We start from the raw sequence: 20,608 nt of genomic DNA on the forward strand, positions 1-20,608 counted from the left end.
AGGCCTTCTGCAGTTACCTTTGTTCTTATGTTCTTATTACATTCTTGTAATTACTGTTATAGGAGATATATATAATATGAGTAATATAATGTAATAACAATAATATAATAAGAAGAAAAATATAAGAAAATAATATAATAATATAAGAATAATATAAGAAAAGAATAATATAATGTAATAGGAGATATATATAATATACATAAATATAATATATATACACATATATGCGAACAAGACTGAATGGTCCCCAGGACTATATGCAACTGAAAACTACAGTTGGTAGAAAACAGAAAAAAACTAAAAAATTATATCCTATAGAAAACTACTATATTTTTATACACACACGTATATATTATAGATAAATAATAGGGATGTAGGGGTGAGGAGGAGGTGGGGTGTAGGACGATAAATAGCAGATGTTGCCTCAGTGTTTATGTGTTGGTGGCTGGGACGGCGGCCTCTCCCGCAACCATGTCCGGGGCCATCGAAATTCCTCTACGGGACAGCGATGAGGTGAGCAGTATGAGTGTGAGGGTGTTACTCAAGTGTGAGGGCGTCAGTGTATCCTGGGCGGTCATACGCCTGCAAGATATGCAACACTGATGAGGGTCTTGACGCAAGTTGTGGGTCAAGCTGGTCGTGGTGTGTGTGTCTTGACAGACTCCAGATGACCTCGGATATTTGGACGAGTCGTCCCTTATGGCTGGGCAAGCGTTTTGACTCATTTAGGTAACGTTTGGCTTGGTTATGTTAGTTTAGGTTATGATGGCATGGTTTGGACATCGTATGTTCACGTAGGTTGTGTGGGGTCTATGTTTTCCTATTCCACATTCCATAACATGGCATTTATTCACATTAAATTCCACTTGCCAAGTGTTGCTCCATATACTTATTCTGTCCAGGTTTTCTTGAAGGGCATGCTAATTAAAAGTATCTTATTCTTCCTATTATCTTCTTAGCATCATCAGCAAACATGTTCATATAATTTTGTATTCCACTTGTGACATTTCTGCAGTCCGATACCTTGCCTCTGATGGCCCTCATTTTCTTATCAGTTAAGAAATTTTTCATCCATGTTGGAAGCTTACCTGTCACCCCTCCAATATGTTCCAGTTTCCAGAACAACCTCTTATGTGGAAATCTGTCAAAAACCTTTTTTAGGTCCAGATAGATGCAATCAACCCAACCATCTCTTTCTTGTAAAATCTCTGGCTTGGTCATGGAAACAGTAAATTCGATACACAGGATCTTCCAGATCGCCGAAGGGCATGTTTGATATTATATCATTTCTCTCCAGGTGTTCTACCCATTTAGTTTTAATTATTTTTTCCAATATTTTGACTATTACACTTGTCAATGATACCGGTCTATAATTAAGGGGGTCTTCCTTGCTTCCACTTTTGTAGATTTGAACTATGTTAGCCTTTTTCCACACATCAGCTACAGCTCCTGTACACAGGGATGCCTGAAAAATCAGTTGAAGTGGAATGTTGAGCTCAGGTGCACATTCTCTCAGAACCCATGGTGAAACTCCATCTGGACCAACTGCTTTGTTCTTATTTAGCTCCTTGAGCATTTTTTCCACTTCGTCTCTAGACACCTCTATGTGCTCTATGTTGTTCTCTGGAATTCTTATTGTATCTGGTTCCCTGAAGATTTCATTTTGTACAAACACACTTTGGAACTTTTCATTTAATGTTTCACACATTTCCTTTTCATCTTCCGTGAATCTATTTCCCATTTTCAACCTCTGAATATTATCCTTTACCTGCAATTTGTTGTTTATGAATTTATAGAATGGACCTGGTTCTGTTTTACATTTGTCTGCAATCCCTTTTTCAAAATTTCTTTCTGCCTCTCTCCTCACTGCCGTGTAGTTGTTTCTCGCATCTTTGTATCGCTGGTATGTTTGGGGGTTTGTCCTCTTCCTGTATTGATTCCATTTTTGTGTCTTCTGGTCTCTGGCCCTCTCGCAATTTCTGTTGAACCATTCCTGTTTCCTAGTTCTGCATCTCTGTTTTGGTATAAATTTTTTTGTGCCTTTATCATATATTTCACAAAACATGACATACATTTCATTCACTTTCTTGCCTAGCAACAAGTCTGTCCAATTATACTCACTAGAAAATTGTCTAAGGTTGCCATAATGTCCTCTCCTAAAGTCAGGTTTTTCAATTGCATCAACCTTCTTATTTTTTTACAGATTATAATGCATTGCATACTTTAAAAGACATGGTCACTTTTACCCAAGGGAGGAAGGTACTGAATGTCAAATATTTCTTCCTCCTTCCTGGTAAATATCAAATCTAGCATGGACGGAACGTCCCCTTCCCTTATCCTCGTAGCTTGTTTAACATGTTGATACAAGAATGTTTCCAGGATGAGGTCTACAAATTTACAGGTCCAGAAATCTTCTGTTTTAGCTTCACATGCTTCCCAGTCTATGGATTTCAAGTTGAAGTCGCCGACTTTCAACAGTCGTGAACTATCGTTATCCGCTCTCGTTATGGTCTCTCATTATTGTTATAACAATAACCTTCTCGTTTACAATCTAGCTCCTCCTATGACCATGTGCCGCTTGGCGGTGGACTATATGCATTTATAATCATTAGTTTATCAGCCTCATGGCAGATCTCTAGTGCTATTATGTCAACTTCTTGTGGATTGTCACTATTTCGGTCACCTTTAGGTGTTCTTTCACCAGCACAGCAACGCCACCGCCTTTCCTAATTTTTCTGTCCTGTCTCCAAATTGAGTATGTCCCTTGTGCTATATAGTCATTGTGGTTTTGTTTTTCAACCCATACTTACATTCCTGCAACAGGACAGATATGATGATGATGTTTCCTTTCTCCTGAAGTCTTTGTTTACATACTGGGTAGCAGTCAAATTATCTCCTTATAGAATCGAAGAGACTTGATTATTACGGGGTACGTATAGTCCCTTGTATGTGATTGGACTATGTGATTGGACTGCCCCCCATCCAGTGGGCAGCGGTGGATAAGTTTCTAAGAATGATTTTAACCTATCCACCGCTGCCCACTGCATGGGGGGGCGGTGTGCAGGACAAACATATCAATTGTGACACTAGCTCTCCACATATGTCAGTTGCTTGACCAGACCTACTCGCTAGAGAGTGAGTTCTTTCCCATCTGGTGAGTTTTAGGTATGTATCTCGTCAACTTGAAGTACAGTTGAAATACCACTGTACTTCAAGTACAACTTGAAGTACAGTGGTCCCGTTTGGTTCTGTCTCAGATTTGGAAGATTTAGACCTAGTGGTGCATACTTGTATTTTCCTGGCAGTCTTTAGAGTGGCTGTATGTCATACCTGAACTTTGTTTGTGAGGTTTATCCACTGGCCTAAGTTTGTATGAAGGTGCTCTTCCAGTTTCTCCTGAGAGACCCTTTTTGCCAATTAGAATTGCCAGGACTGATGATACCTGCTTGATGGGGTTCTGAGAGTTCTTCTACTCCCCAAGCCCGGCCCAGGCTTGACTTGTGAGAGTTTGGTCCTCCAGGCTGTTGCTTGGATCGGCCCGCAGGCCCACATACCCACCACTGCCCGGCTGATCCGGAACTTCTCTTAGAAAACAGTCCAGTTTTCTCTTGAAGATGTCGACGGTTGTTCCGGCAATATTTCTTGAGTGTGGACTATGCCACGGCTTTTTTTTCTGACTTTTTGGTTCTGTGGCATATATATATATATCCCAGTCCTGTGTTCGAGGTATTCATGGCCACTTTGGCTCTCAGTTTGCGAGTTGTATCTAGTGGTTGCCTTGCTAATCAGGGCTGTTGGTTACTTTGTTTGCAGTGGTTGCATATTATTGTTTTATAAACGGGCAGTGGTTTGGTTTGTGCTGCTGGGCATTTGCCTTTCAAGGGGCACAGTGATCCAGTGCCACTCCTGCTATCGTGTAGTTCATTGTCTCAGTTGTGGCAGCTCAAATCGGTCTGTTTTCCTGTGGAGTTTGACTTAAGTAGCCCATTTTCTGTATTCTCTATAATTAGTTCACAGTGGATACGCTTTGGATGGACTAGAATGGACTAGGCAGTTCACTAATTTTGTACAGAAAATAAACTCCAAGGGGGAACAGTTGAGCTAAAGAAAATAATTTGTGAATTGGTTAAACATTATACAATTTTCAGAACATCAAATTATAAAACAATATTTAAATTTATCTGTAATGTTCTTTTTTTATTAGCTATGAGAAGCGTCAGAGTTAAAAAGTTGTGTTTGTACCATTATAGTCACACTAAGCAGATGATGAGTCACAACAATGTGGCTGAAAAATGTTGACCAGACCACAATCGACTTGAGAATGGTCCAGGACGGAGCGAAACGCCGTCGTCCCTTCACACTCTGTGGTCTGGTCAACATGTCACACTAACCTCTATTTTTATTTTCACAATTTGTATGATGGTTGGTTTTGTTTAACCAATATTTTGTTTTTCTGCAGGTCATCGAGTTGGACTTGACTCAACTCCCTGAGGGCGATGAAGTGCTAGGAATTCTCACCAATGAGAAAGTGCCACTCAATTATTGGGTGGAGCTTGCTGTGAGTTTATTTTGTAGTATGAGTTTGACTTCTCAGTTTAAGCTTATTATAATTTACAGTGATATACACTTGACATACAGTACTGTATTTTGCACATATAATACCGCCCATTTGCACAATTTTGTGCAAATTCCCTGTTCAGCTGTATATGAAAAATTTATTAAGTACAGTACTCATTAAGATTGATTTTTACTTGGTTTCATTTCTGTATCAACAGATTGAATATTATAAGCAAAAAAATGAAGATGCCTTTGTACGCATTTTGGAAGCGAGCCGAACTGATGCCAACAGCATATATCGGGATTCAGAAAAAGACCAGGTATGTATGTACTAAGGCTAACACTTTTTTTTTTTTTTTGTAAAATACTTGTATGCATAAGACTAAGCATATGAAAATAGATTGGTTTTTATAAAAATTTTGGTGTATAAATGGTTCTCGAAGTCACTAACACCAATATTTCAGGTAAGCTTTAAAGCTAAGATATTAGGTTTAAGTGCCTGAACTAATAGGCTAAGATATTAGCTTTAAGGAGTGTGCCTCCTCATCATTTTAGCACCCCTGTGCTAAATGAGGGGAAGGCAAACCAAGCCATCTTGGAGGATTTTGACCTCACCAGTGAGGAGGTCAAAAGGAATCAGATGGAGCCGATTGTGACAAGGCTGTTGGTCCTGAAGGAATCTCACCGTGGATACTAAAAGAAGGTGCGGAAGCACTAAGTGTGCCACTCTCTATGGTGTATAACAGGTCACTGGAAACAGGAGACCTACCAGAAAGCTGGAATACAGCTAATGTAGTCCCAATGTACAAAAAGGGTGACAGGCAAGAGGTACTGAACTACAGGCCAGTTTCCATAACTTGTATACCATGCAAGGTGATGGAGAAGAGCGTGAGGTAAAGGCTCATAGAGTATCTGGAGGGAAATGGCTTTGTAACACCACCAACATGGGTTCAGAGATGGTAAATCATGCCTCACAGGGTTAATAGAATTCTATGACTAAGCAACAAAAATTTGGCAAGAAATAAAAGGGTGGGCAGACTGCATTTTCTTAGACTATCCTTTGCCTTTGACACAGTACCCCATAAAAGTATTATGGTTCAGAGAAGAGCCAGGTATGTACTGATGCTAACACCAGGTACTGTATATTGGACATCATATTGATGTACCTTGTGTTAGCATCAGTACATACCTGATGCTAACACCAAGTATATTGGACATTGTATTGAGCCCAAAATATATTTAATGTACTCAACATTCTTCTGATATTGCAGATGCGTTCCTTTGATACTCTGGCAGCTTACTATGTTCAGAAAGCTAACAAAGAAAAGGACAAGACTGCCAAGAAAGATCTGTTCCAAAAAGCTACCTATCTTTATACAACTGCTGATAAAATCATCATGTATGACCAGGTAAGGTATCCATTAGCTCTATTCTATATTGCAAAGAATCAAAGATGAAAATTTACATACTAATATTACACAACTACAGTAATAATAAATGACATTGTTTATTTTGTACTTTTTCTAAGTCATAACTTCATTCATGCAATTATTACAAAAAATACCTCTGTTGCAAAATACAGTAGAACCTCGAGTGACGACTGCCTCAAATGGCGACCATTTTGGGTAACGAACGCCCTGGTCGCCGACAATTCATCTTGTTAGGCGACCGCTCCTTAGAATAACGTCAACACCACATGGTGGGGTCTGGAGTTTCTTCTCCCACATTCTCTGACGCCTCCGACAAGGCAAATAAATTATTTTTCTTTGTTTACAGATATTATTAATACTGTTGCAAAGCCTTTTTGTAGAAAAACGAAATGAACTTTCTTAAAGAAAGAACAAATGTCAAAAGGGTTCGTTCGGTGTTCAGCAGGTAGGTTGCTCCATGTTTCTTAAAAAAAAAAAAAACAGTTGAAATAATGGAGCAGCCTAACCGACAAACACTGAACGAACCTTTCTGGCATTTGTCCGTTTTTCAAATTGTTTCAACTGTTTTTTTATTTTCCGTTTTTTTTATTTAAGAAACATGGTGCAGCTTACCTGCCGAACAACGAATGAACCTTTTTGACATTTGTTCTGTTTTTCAAAATTCTTCATTTTTTCTTTTTTTTTTTTATAAGAAACATGGAGCAGCCTACCTGACAAATACTAAACAATCCTTTTGCTATACAAAAAATAAAAAAAAAGTAACAAATTTGAAGAAAGAAAAATGTCATAAAGTTTTGATCAGTGTATGTAAGGTAGGCTGCTCCATTATTTAAAACATCGAATATCATATTGGTGTTTTTTGGTGGTAGAAAGGATTAATTTGATTTCCATTATTGTCAATGGGGACATTTGTTTGGTATGACGTTCATTTCACATGACAATCATGGAGGCGGAATGGATTAAATTCGTTATTCGAGGTTCCACTGTATCAGTACAGTATGTAGTAATACATTGAGCAAGGTTCTAATGTAGATTTAATAATTCATTTAATTTGTAAAATATAATACATTAAGCTGTGATGAAAGAAGTAGCTGATTGCTAAGGGACAATTTTTTATATCTTGTATTTATATCAGTAGCTCAGGTGTTTACGGTGCAGATGTTGGCTGGCTTTTATATGGTAGATATGGCATATGGTTATAAATTGACAACATTTTATTTGGGTTCCAACATACAGACTAACCATTCTATTTCTCTGAACTTCAATAATCTTTCTTAACACTATCGCTCACTTTGGGCACCGATCACGTCCACTTTTTTCTCTTGAGTCCTAGCTGTGGACAGTGCTCGCGTCCATTACAAAAATATTTGTATAAAATTCATTTTTTATCCGCTCGACTTCGGGATAGTTTAAAAAAATAAGCACCTTTAGAGTGCGCACAATTTGATACCAAAATGAAAGATGTAACACGAAACTTGATGTCCAAACACTTGAAAGATTATAAATACGTTTTTGGTCAAAATTTTAAAATATTTGTTAAAATTCTATTTATTGTGCTATTATTTTGAGACTAGTTTTAAAATGTGTGCCTTTATATTGCGAACAATTTGATACCAAAATGAAAGATGTAACACAAACATTTATGTCAGAACATTGGAAAGATATAAATAATTTTGTGATGATGAGCTTCCAATATTAAAATATTTGTTAAAATTCCAGTTATTGCTCTATTATTATGGGACTAGTTTTAAAATATGCGCCTTTATATTGCGAACAATTTGATACCAAAATGAAAGACGTAACACGAAAATTGATGTTATCAAACTGAATGAGTATACACATCAGGTTGCGGTGTGGCAATTGGTACTCGTTTATGGGTAACTTTAGGCTTTCCTGCGGGGAGGCACGCCGGGCTTTTGTATATTGTATGCATATACACCTGTACAGAATTTAATTGCAAACACAATGATCCAAAAACGAACGACGTAGCACAAGAATTATGGTGAGAAAACTGAAACGAGTATACACATTTTACTGATTTTGTGCGCTCACCGGTAACTTTTGCCGACTTTAGGCTTTGCTGTTGGGAGTCATGCCAGGCTTTTGGATATTTGTTTGGGGTCATTAGTCACAGGAGTCCTTATGCCTTCCTGGGACCGTGAGCCAAAACCTGGCCCCCCCCCTCAAAGAGGTGCAGGGAGCAAGGGCCTATGAGCACTTTACATTTAAAGTATGTCATAATTGCCATTGACTGGGGAGGGACCCGGAAAAGTGGGCGAATCAAAACAGATCACTATCTGGTTACACTATGCAATCTACAACCTAAAAGATAAAAATATCTTCCCTAGAAAGAAGACAAGCAACACTTAATGCAATTAGCCCTCCTGCTCAATAGCTCTACCCCTTCCAGTAGCGTTAATATCCTAGCGCTGAGCCGGCAGCCCACCACTCCAGTTCTTGAATGGATCGACACCTCACGGCTCCAATTCCTGTTCTGTATTTTCATCCTGTGTGTGTATGGTGTGGTGGCCAGGTGTTTTAGTGTACAGGAGCTGCATGCGCCTAGGGTCTCCTTCCCTAGGTGCGCCTTAAGAATTATCCTTGTGGTTTAGGTTATCTTCCCTGGGGAGTTAGATTACCAGCAAAGCTCTCAGTGCCAACTCTGGTCAGCAGTCATGCACAGTAAATGTGCCGTTTACTTTCTTGAATAATATTATTTTCTTGAAGATGATTACAATTCTGGATAATATTACTTTCTTGAAGATGATTACAATTCTGGATAATATTACTTTCTTGAAGATGATTACAATTCTGGATAAAATTCTTGCGAAGAACAGAGAAACACTTTTAAATGCCTGCATAGAAATTTCCAATGTTTTCAAAGAAATTGTCCATGAAACTCAGGTAGAATCAGACTCGGCGCCAAAGCCGAGCGCAGTCTTGGTGCCAGGGTTGGGTGCGGTCTCGGCCAAAGAGAAACAATCAAAACAAGGACCCAAAATCTGTCAATATTATAAATGGGGTATCTGTAAACATGGGATATTGGGAAGAGCAAATGGAATATGTAAATACAATCACCCTAGAAAGTGCAGAAACCTCCTTAGTACAAGTAAATGAATCAAAAGCTGTGAATTTTATTCCACCCAGAACTTTGCACGAACTCTAGCCACTGTGATGCGCCGAGTTTCTGGCTAGACTGCCAGGCTAGGCAGTCTAGCCTGGCAGTCCTTTCTGCAGGCTAGCTAGACCGAATAACTCTGCGGATGACCTGAGAAACCTGAACTCTAGAACAGGCAAGAAGAGAAATCAAATCAACCCAAAGCGCGTCCCCGGTCACTGAGGCTGTGGCGTGCAAATAACGGCAGAGAGCCGCAACCGGACACAATACATGATGCACCCCCGGGCTGACCAGCCAAGCATCAACAACCCAAGGACCCCTCCGGAAAGCAACAGTCTCATTGCCAGAAAAGGAGGAGACACCTGCAAACAAATTACCAAGATCAAAAGAGCAGAAACCCCTGCGCCAGAGGAGAGCATGATGCGCTCCAACCCGACCCCCAGAGGCCAATACCAACAAGAAAGCCTTCAAAACAATAATCCTGAACCGAAGGATTCAGGACAAGAACCGAAACAAATTTTCCCATAAGAAATAATTTAAATTGAATTAATCCATTCCACACCTTCAAAAATATTAACTAGAAATATATATTTTATACAGAAAACTACTCATAGGTACCTTACCTTTATGGAGGGCTCTTGTATGGAAGGCGATGAGGAGGGAGGGAGGAGGAGGGTGTTAGTGTTAGAAGGGGGAGACCCCTTCCATTATAACATCAGGCAATGATGACTTCTCTGGGGGTACTCTCTCATGTTTTGCCTTACTACCACTAGGACCTGGTTGTGACTCACTGCTTGTTTTTCTCACTAAAAACCTGTCTAGCGACACTTGTTTTTCCGACATTGTAACACTTGTCTGAAGTGAGACATCACATTATCATTAAAAAGGTTAACAGCCTGCTACAGCTTTATTTGGGTGAGCCTTTTCAACAAAACTTTGCATTTCTTCTTATATTGTATTGTACACCATTTCTTAATTATTGAAGAAGTGAAATCCTCTGCTGCCTCTTGTTACTGCTCTATGGTCATCCTCACAGTTGTTCTCTTAGGTTGAGCTTTACCACTGATCTTCTTGGGACCTGTAATATATAATAATTTTATGTTCAGAAACTAATAATAGGCCCCAAAACAGTGAAATTCTTCACAAAGAATTCAAGTGCAGTCGTCAACTCGGCAAGGCGCTGGTAAACGGAGGTGCGCCGCTATGCCACGTGCTTGGTGGACCTGGACGTGTAGTAACGAATTCCAAACACCGAGGCAAACAATGAGTACCAAATCAAATTTTTTGGAGAAATTGACTACGAGTACCGAAAACTATGAGAACCAAGGTTCCACTGTATTCTCTTGAGTGCTAGCGGGAGAGATGCTTAATAATTTTCACATGGAAAATATTAGAGGGGCTGGTCCCAAATCTGCACCTAGAAATATGAAGACCAGAGTGTCAGGTTCTGGCTTGTTGTCCCCGCTAGGCTAGAACTCCAATAAAAATTGACTGATGCCATGGCCTAATACATACATATCAACCCGGTGTTGCTCCGGAGAACCTCTGGGACACACCCAGAAAATGGTATTTCATTACATACAACTGTTTTTTTTTTTTAATTCTTTAATTTTTTCCTTTAATAGCATACATAAAAGAGGTACTATTACTAATGAAATTTACCACTCGCACAGAACCATCTACTGGGCCGAGCTTATTTCTGTTTGTTGGAGGGAGATAAGATGGAGCAAGCTGATGCACAATTTAACTTTGTGCTCAATCAGTCGGCTAATAACATTCCATCTTTACTTGGAAAAGCCTGCATTGCATTTAACAAAAAGGTAAGTTGTATTATATTGAGCAATCATCTATGTGTAATGTCTAATAACAGTACCAGTATGTATCTTCCTTTTGCTTCATAAAAGTAAGTTTTCAGAATGCAGTGAATAAATCTAGATTGTTTTAATGGAAAGAAATATATATGAAAGAAATGTCTCCTCCTCTCACCTCACTAACATCTCTTCCTCTCACCTCACTTGAGATATATAGATCACTAGGAAGATATACTATAGATAGATCAAGAGGGGAATATAGATTGATCAAGATGGAGGTATTGATTAATCAAGAGGGAGATGTATAGTTAGATCAAGCTAGAGAAAGAGGGAGAAAGATACAGACAGATTAGGAGTAGAAGAGAAATGTACAGATCAAAGTGGGTGATGAAGAAAGCACAAATGTGAGAAAGTAACCAAGAGGGAGATTGAGAGAGAGAGTGATTGAGGGAGATCGAGAGAGCACTATCAAGGGAGATCAATCCTGAGAGAGAGAGATAGTGATAGTGCATGAGAGATTGGGAAAGTGCATATCAAGAGAGGATTGAGAGTGAGGGGTCAAGAGAGATCGAGAGAGCTTGATAGAGAGAGAGATCGGATAAGCACTGGTCAAGAGAGAGATCAAGAGAACAAGATAAGAGAGATTGAGATATCTGGAGAGTGTAATCAAGAGAGAGTAAGAGAGATCAACAGAGCACAAAAATCCCACCAGAAAGGGACTTTTCTTTACATTCAATTCTTGATTTATGTTTTTTAGAGGTATTGTGCTGTGAATAAATGTTTTTACATTGCAATGTTTGTTAATGTTTCAGTGAATGCCAGTGTTGAGAGAGGATTCAAGGTATTGTTTTCACTTGATAGGCCATAAGTTCATTACTGTTCAGTACCAAGTACAAGATTCAAATACCGGTAAAAACTATTACTTTATTGTACCTATTTAAAATATAATTTTGGTAATACTTATATGTATTTAATTTTACCAACAGGATTATCGAGGTGCATTAGCCTTTTACAAAAAAGCCCTGAGAACAAACCCTAACTGTCCAGCTGCAGTTCGTTTGGGAATGGGCCACTGTTTTATGAAGCTTGGGAACCAGGATAAGGCTCGTTTAGCATTTGAACGGGCCTTAGAGTTGGATGGAATGTGTGTTGGAGCCCTTGTAGGATTAGCAGTGTTGGAACTCAATGAGAAGAAACCAGAGAATATTCGTCGGGGAGTTCAGATGCTGTCTAAGGCATACAATATTGATTCCACCAATCCTATGGTGTTAAATCATTTGGGTAATCACTTCTTCTTCAAACAGGTATGAGTGATTGATTATACATTATATTCACTGTATATAGTGCAGTATACATACTAAAGGAAACATATATGTTATGAATGAATACAATGTTTGTTTTGTTTCATGGCAATTAGTTTTTATTTGAATGACAAAATGAAAAAGAAGGTGACCAAGATTCTTTCATCGTTTTCAGGATTTCCAAAAAGTGCAGCATCTTGGGCTCCATGCTTTTCATAATACTGAAAATGAATCGATGCGTGCCGAGTCCTGCTATCAAATGGCTCGAGCATTCCATGTGCAAGAAGATTACTCCCAGGCATTCCAGTATTATTATCAGGCTACCCAGTATGCTGCTCCAAACTTTGTCCTTCCTCACTATGGTCTTGGTCAGATGTATATCAACAGAGGTGACACAGAGAATGTAAGATGTCTATTTATTTTACAGTAATTATTGTATATATTTAAAAAAGTTCCCTATAGATTTGTAGTAATGTATATAAATACATGCCAACAGCTTAACCCCTGAAGTGCAATTATAGTGATACATTGATTTAAACTATTAGCCTTGGGTTTTACATGAATTATGGAACCTGTATTATGACGATTCTTCCCCACTGGCTGTACATGCCAGTGGGGTGAACCCTGGTAAGGCAGTTTTGAATCTTCGTTGGGTCATAGAGTTCTTGGTGATATCTAACTGGATGTAGTGTAGTTTTGTAGTTGTAGTAGAGGTAAATGTAACAGCCCCATAAGTGTAATTATGTACTATGTACGACAGTAAGGAAATGTACTTTTTACACTTTGTATTATATATATATATAATATAATATATATATACTGTATAACTATTAACAATACATTTTGCCCCCTTCCCCCTCTGAAGTTGATAGAATGATCACATAAACTGGAATGTAAATATAATGCACTGGAGTGCTGTACAAATAGCATATGAATGTTGTTCTAAATGTGAAGAAAGAGATTTACCTGTCTGGCCAATGTAAACAACTCATTACAAGGGATGGAGTACACACACACACACTGCTACCGACGAGGGCGAGTTCTTAATTAACATGGACTTAATTGTATTATTATTTTTGAACACTGGGTTAATATTAAGGTTTTTCAGAGCTGGGGCAAGATTTAATAGTCCATCGACATATGGTAATACCAACGAGCTATTTATTTCTGGCTTAGACTTGGGAGATTGTTTGTAGAACGTCGTTTTTGTTTGACCAAACGTGAAATCCAAGACCAATTTGGGTATTTTTAACGTCTTCCCAATTTCAAATATTTTTGTTATTTCTTCATTCAAAAATTCTGGTCTGCAAACTCTCCAGGCTCTGAGAAACATTCCAGAAAATTCCATAGATTTATGTTCTCACGCACTATGGTTAAATTGTATACCATATATGATGTTAGATTTGAACCTTGTTTATACACAAATGTTTATATAGTTCACTTATTTTTCAGGCAGCACAGTGCTTTGAAAAAGTATTGAAGGCGCAGCCAGGTAATTATGAGACCATGAAGATTCTGGGCTCGTTATATGCCAGTTCCACTTCTCAGAGTAAACGAGACCTAGCCAAACAGCATCTTAAAAAGGTATGCAGCTTTTGAGTTGTATAAGATTAAGGTTGTAAAATCTTTTGTCATATATTGCAGATATCCTGGGCTTTGAGACTTGCAAAATGGGGTGTGAGTAATTAGGCTAATCCTGGTGTAATGCGTTATGTTAATTGAGCTAATTTACAGGTATTTGTTTATATTTTTGCAAGGTTTTCAGAATATGGAAACATCAACATTTTGTTATATGACTCAACTTCTCTTGTGATCATGTTATAAATTTTTTTTGGAATGATCTAAATTTTGATTTGGATTGGCCTTATCTATGAAGATTTTGGTATTTTGAAACTTGGAAACAGACTCATAGATCTTGTTCATTTTTCTATCTTCAATTTTCAGATTGCAATTTTAGAATGGCAGCAAACATTGGAGAAAACACTTTTTTGGTTTACTGGGGTTGAAGTGAAAGTGCACATATAATTATACCTGGATTGAACGTAGATGTATAAGTGCTTGTAGCTCCAAGCACTTATTTTATCTAGATCAATTTGAATGGCATGTCTCCTATCTTCCCACTCTGTCTGTTATCTTAGCATCATCCGCAAATATGTTCATATAATTCTCTATTCCTTCTTGTAGAACGTTTATGTAGACAATGGACATTACTGGTGCAAGAACTGAACTCTGCTAGTAACACTCCTCAAGTCAGATACATTGTTTCTGATTACTGCCCAGAAAATTTTTCATCCATATCAGAAGTCTCCCTGTCACCCCATCAGCATGTTCCAGTTTCCAGAACATCCTCTTGTGTGGGACTATCAAAAGCCATTTTTAAGTCCAGATAAAGACACTCAACTCGACCACTTCTCCTGTAGAATCTCTGTGGCTCTATCATAAAAACTGTCATATGTGCCTTGACCGAGGTGAAGCTGAATTAGGAAATAAATATAATCAACCCAACTACTCTTGTACAGATTATGCAGGTTTCAGATCAACTAAGTTTGAACTAATGTTCATAGAATATTCACATCTTGAGTTTCAATGGTGTATTTTTCAGGTGACAGAACAGTACAGTGAAGATGTGGAAGCCTGGATTGAACTGGCACAAATCTTGGAGGGCAGTGACCTTCAGGGTTCCTTATCTGCATATCACAAAGCTACTAAACTTCTGCAGGATCTTGTACAAATGGACATCCCTCCTGAGATCCTTAACAACATAGCAGCATTACATTTTAGGCAAGTAACATATATCTCAAGGTGTTATGCTCATCAGCTTATAAATAAAATGCATATTCTGCATTATTGTTAATGCATACTTTTCATCTCCTGTGAATGTTCAGCCTATATTTCTGTCCCTGGCTGGGGAGCGGCTGAAGGGACCTTGCTTATAAAATGAAATATATACTGTACTATACTGTAGAGAGAGAGAGGGTGGGAGAGAGAGAGAGAGGGTGGGAGAGAGAGAGAGGGTGGGAGAGAGAGAGAGAGAGAGGGTGGGAGAGAGAGAGAGAGAGAGAGAGAGAGAGGGGGGTTTGGGAAGAGAGAGAGAGAGAGGGGGGGGGTGTTTGGGAAGAGAGAGAAAGAGTTGTAATCCTAATTGTACATGGGGGGAGGACTTGATTCATAGTGTAAACAAAACACACACTGCTGAGTAATGTGTGTGTGTGAAAGTGGTCGAGTAGGGATGTAGAAACTATTGACATCATGATTTCATTTGTCAGACTGAACAATTTTGAAGAAGCTCACAAGCACTTCAAGGAGGCCTGGGATCGTTGTGAAGCTGAGAAGGACCAAGACCCCCAGTATTACTCCTCCATTTCTGTTACTATCAAGTATAACTCTGCTCGTCTGCACGAGATGTTCTGTCATTATGATAAGGCAGAAAAACTCTATAAAGAAATTCTTCAGGACCATCCCAATTATGTTGATTGTAAGTAACGTTTTCTCTAAATTTCTGGAATTTTTTGCTTTTGAGGAATTAGTTATTCACAAAGTTTATTCAATTCAATAATTGGCAGTTGCTATAAATATCATTAACAGACTGTGTGCTATATATAATTCATTGAATGGTATGGATTCTTCCTACATAAGGCATGTTAAACTGAGGGTCCCCCCAGGGTGACCCCCTAAATGGGGGCCACCCTTTATTGTCATGAGGGTCACACACCACAACTAATTGAAGTCATTTAATACAAATTATTACAGAATATTTGTATATGCTGCAATCACTTTATATTTTATATACAGTATCCTTTGTGCGGGCCACAGAAGTGCTTGCAAGGCACTGGGCCGTATGTTTGCCCTACATGATATTCCTTGTTTTTCACCTTTTTCATGCCTGACTATTCTTGAACCTTTCATATGACATTACCCTTCTCTTGGGGTAACCAATTGTAATAACTCAGAAATAATGTGTAATGTATAATGTGTAAAGTATAATGTCCACCAGCCAGTGGACATTATACTAGCCTGTGTATATTACACCAGCCGGTGGACATTATACTAGCCTGTGTATATTACACCAGCCGGTGGACATTACATTAGCCTGTGTATATTACACCAGCCGGTGGACATTATACTAGCCTGTGTATATTACACCAGCCGGTGGACATTATACTAGCCTGTGTATATTACACCAGCCGGTGGACATTATACTAGCCTGTGTATATTACACCAGCCGGTGGACATTATACTAGCCTGTGTATATTACACCAGCCGGTGGACATTATACTAGCCTGTGTATATTACACCAGCCGGTGGACATTATACTAGCCTGTGTATATTACACCAGCCGGTGGACATTATACTAGCCTGTGTATATTACACCAGCCGGTGGACATTATACTAGCCTGTGTATATTACACCAGCCGGTGGACATTATACTAGCCTGTGTATATTACACCAGCCGGTGGACATTATACTAGCCTGTGTATATTACACCAGCCGGTGGACATTATACTAGCCTGTGTATATTACACCAGCCGGTGGACATTATACTAGCCTGTGTATATTACACCAGCCGGTGGACATTATACTAGCCTGTGTATATTACACCAGCCGGTGGACATTATACAAGCACATGTATATTACACCAGCCGGTGGACATTATACTAGCCTGTGTATATTACACCAGCCGGTGGACATTATACTAGCACATGTATATTACACCAGCCGGTGGACATTATACTAGCCTGTGTATATTACACCAGCCGGTGGACATTATACTAGCCTGTGTATATTACACCAGCCGGTGGACATTATACTAGCCTGTGTATATTACACCAGCCGGTGGACATTATACTAGCACACATATATTACACCAGCCGGTGGACATTATACTAGCCTGTGTATATTACACCAGCCGGTGGACATTATACTAGCCTGTGTATATTACACCAGCCGGTGGACATTATACTAGCACACATATATTACACCAGCCGGTGGACATTATACTAGCACACATATATTACACCAGCCGGTGGACATTATACTAGCACACATATATTACACCAGCTTGTACTTATGACACTCCCTGAACTTATCCCTATATGCAATACAACAACCTGTGATTATTTAAGTCCTTTATCTCTGCATATTACACTTCTCTGTATCACGAGGTATGCTGACCCATGGATTCTTGTCTCAGTCACCCTCATGCTATTGAAACAAAATTTGTAAATATTGATTTCTATAAATATTGCTATATTGTAAATATTGTAAATATAAGTATTCTGCAGTGGAAAGAAAGTTTTTGAAGGAAATTGCATTTAATATATAAGTGTAATATTAGGTTATTCATGATAGTATTTTGTTATGCTTAGCTTTTTGTTCTGTACTTTATATTGCGTTTTTATTCTTGGAAACAAAATTGTGTGTTTAATGTAAATTTTGATGTACTCTCTGTTATAGGTTACCTCCGTCTTGGCTGTATGGCAAGAGATCGGGGCCAAATTTATGATGCCTCCGATTGGTACAAGGAAGCGCTGCGTATGAACAATGAGCATCCTGATGCATGGTCTCTGATGGGTAACCTTCATCTGGCCAAGAATGAATGGGGACCTGGACAGAAGAAATTTGAAAGAATTTTGAAGGTTTATTTCATTGTGTTTTGTATTGTTAAATTTTATATTTAGTGTTATTCCTTGGGTACATTGAGAATAATCATGTCTCCCCCTAACTCTTCTGACTTCGAGCAACTTTAGGTGCAATTGACGCAGCCTTTCCTCATAACTCATACCTCTTAGTTCTGGTACTAGTCTAGTGACATACCATTCAACTTTCTCCAGCTTCATCTTATGTTTGACAAAGTAGGAACTCCATGCTGGAACTACATTCTCCAGTACACACAGAAATCATAATAGTGTGATGCATCTAATGAACAAATCCACAAGGGCCGTGACGAGGATTCGAACCTACGTCCAAGAGCATCCCTATGTCTCGGAGAGGTTGCAGGATCCAAGTAAGTTCAGTAGAACTTCTGGTTTCAACTCTTTTTACCATGTCGCAGCTCAATCGATTAAGGCAGCGTCTGGGATGCTCTGGGACGTAGGTTCGAATCCTCGTCACGGCCCTTGTGGATTTGTTCGTTAGATGCATCACACTGTTGTGATTTCTGTGTGTAATGAAGTAAGGGCGAAGAGGTAGAACGGCCTATTGACATAGCTCAAGTGCAGGGGGGAGTTGTGTAAAACCCTGGTGTGTGTCTCGGAGAGGCTGCAGGATCCAAGTAAGTTTAGTAGCACTTCTGGTTTCAACTCTTTTACCATGTCATAGCTCAATCGATTAAGACAGCTTCTGGGATGCTCTGGGACGTAGGTTTGAATCTTTGTCAGTTCAAATTTCGAACTTTTGTTGCTATACCCATATACAGGGAGGGGTTTTTGACACTTTCAGAAGAAAAAAATTATTTTTTCCCGAGGTTTCATTTCTTGCGTACTGGGCGGCCATATTTATAGGCCGCTCAGTTAAAGGGTTAAGGAGACAGAAGGAAGGAAGATGAAAGGAATTAAGGAGACAGAAGGAAGATAAAGAGGATTGATGAGGCATAAGAAAAAGGAAGAGGAGAAAGGAGGGAGGGAAAGGGGTAAAGGAAGGAGGAGGCAGAAGCAGCAGTTGGGGCTAAGCAGTATTAAGGCTCTCAGTGTTAGCATTATGTACAATTTATGTATTTCTCTCATTAATGTTGATTGTTTTTCTGCAGAATCCCAGCACCACAAATGATTCGTATTCTCTGATCGCCCTGGGCAATGTGTGGTTAACAACGCTACACCAGCCCAACCGGGACAAAGAGAAGGAACGCAAGCATCAAGATCGTGCTCTTGCCATGTACAAGACGGTCCTTAGAGCTGATCCAAGGAGTATATGGGCTGCCAATGGCATTGGTAAGTGGCTATTTAATAAGGATTATTTCATCTAGAAATAATGGTGAAAACTTCAAACAAAATTACAACAATATGTTATTAACCTTATCAGGACTGATAGAAAAAGGAAAATGCAAATATTTATATAGTTTGTTATTATACAGCACTTATGATCATAACAATTGAGAAGCTAGTAATATTATTTAATAATATCAATATACTGTATATCATGTTATTACATTCTTGTTTACTTGTAGTAATTCATACTTAAAAGCAATAATCATCTATTTTGAGGTTATTTTGAGATGATTTCGGGGCTAAGCGTCCCCATGGCCCGGACCTCGACCAGGTCTCCTATTTTGTTACACACCCCCAGAAAGCAGCCCGTAGCAACTGTCTAACTCTCAGGTACTTATTTACTGCTAGATAACAGGAGCATCAGAGTGAAAGAAACTCCGCCCATTTGTTTTCGCCTCCACCGGGGATCGAATCCTAAGGACTACGAATCCGAAGCGCTGTTCACTCAGCTGTCAGGCCCCAAAGCTGTGGTCGTACTTTGGGTTAGTCGGGTTCCCTTCCCTCCTTCCTGTTACAGGGTTCGGGTCTCATGGGTCATCCGCAGGGTCCTTTGGTTTTGCCGGTTGTTTTGTTTTTGTCTTCGGCGAGTGGCATCCGCCTCTTGGGTCCTTCCCTCTTTTCCTTATATTTGGTGAGGTAGCTCCATGAAGCCAACGGGGCTCCCAGCAGAAAACCAGTGTTGAATGTAATGAAACACCATTTTCTGGATGAGTCCTGGAGTTTCCCTGACATCCGGCCCTCTGGTCGGCGATGTTTCTTGTGAGTTTTGACATCCAGCCTAAGAACTGGTGGATGGATCAGCGGCTCAAGGGTCTGGGACTCCCACCTTCCCCTACCTCGGGAGGGGGGGGTAGGGGGCAAGCCCCCCCCCTACTTGGGAGGGGGGGCTTGCACAGACAACGGCACGGCGGTGTAATGATGTCAGGCTCATTTGCTAGTTTTTGTTTGGGGAGTTCTGGCACTTGGTCGGCTTTCGGTAGCAATTTTTCACCAGAGTAGTGGCTTGTTTTGGGGTGCCTACCTTTTTGGGTGCCAGTCACATTCTGTGACCGGCAGCTGCTTTATGACGCCATCTGCTGGCCACAGGTTGTGTGTCGGTGGATGCTCTTTGGGTTAATCCAGTTTCCCTTGTTCCCTGCTCCAAGGCTTGTCTTTCTCAGGTTGTCCGCAATGTTATTAAGTCTAGCCAGCTTGTGATCTACCATCACACCCATGTTGTTCAATAAACCCTTGAACTATATGTTTAACACATCTCTAACCTTGTCCATGGAGGACAGAAGAAAATGTATATATTCTGGTTAGCATTGTAAATGTGTGGCCATGTTTGTGGTAGAAAATAATAAAAAAAAAAAAAATCACGCCCATGTTGTACGAAAGTATGCCGCTCTTTCGCCTGTTTTTTTTTTTT

At 39.5% G+C, this 20,608-nt stretch overlaps 1 protein-coding gene across 1 annotated transcript in view; it reads left to right on the forward strand.

The window, feature by feature from the left end:
• Positions 1–389: 389 nt before the first annotated feature.
• The window catches only part of Ctr9 (RNA polymerase-associated protein Ctr9), a 37,305-nt gene continuing 17,086 nt past the window's right edge, over positions 390–20,608 (forward strand). The window contains exons 1-12 of the mRNA XM_045736324.2: positions 390–513; positions 4,460–4,558; positions 4,776–4,877; positions 5,829–5,966; positions 10,779–10,925; positions 11,903–12,220; positions 12,393–12,620; positions 13,670–13,801; positions 14,820–14,998; positions 15,484–15,692; positions 17,672–17,853; positions 18,963–19,143. Of these exons, the coding sequence (XP_045592280.1) occupies positions 472–513; positions 4,460–4,558; positions 4,776–4,877; positions 5,829–5,966; positions 10,779–10,925; positions 11,903–12,220; positions 12,393–12,620; positions 13,670–13,801; positions 14,820–14,998; positions 15,484–15,692; positions 17,672–17,853; positions 18,963–19,143 (1,957 nt within the window). The 5' untranslated portion in view covers positions 390–471. The remainder of the gene's footprint in view (positions 514–4,459; positions 4,559–4,775; positions 4,878–5,828; positions 5,967–10,778; positions 10,926–11,902; positions 12,221–12,392; positions 12,621–13,669; positions 13,802–14,819; positions 14,999–15,483; positions 15,693–17,671; positions 17,854–18,962; positions 19,144–20,608) is intronic.

The sequence above is a fragment of the Procambarus clarkii genome, chromosome 6 (genome assembly GCF_040958095.1).
Source record: "Procambarus clarkii isolate CNS0578487 chromosome 6, FALCON_Pclarkii_2.0, whole genome shotgun sequence".
Lineage (NCBI taxonomy): Eukaryota > Metazoa > Arthropoda > Malacostraca > Decapoda > Cambaridae > Procambarus > Procambarus clarkii.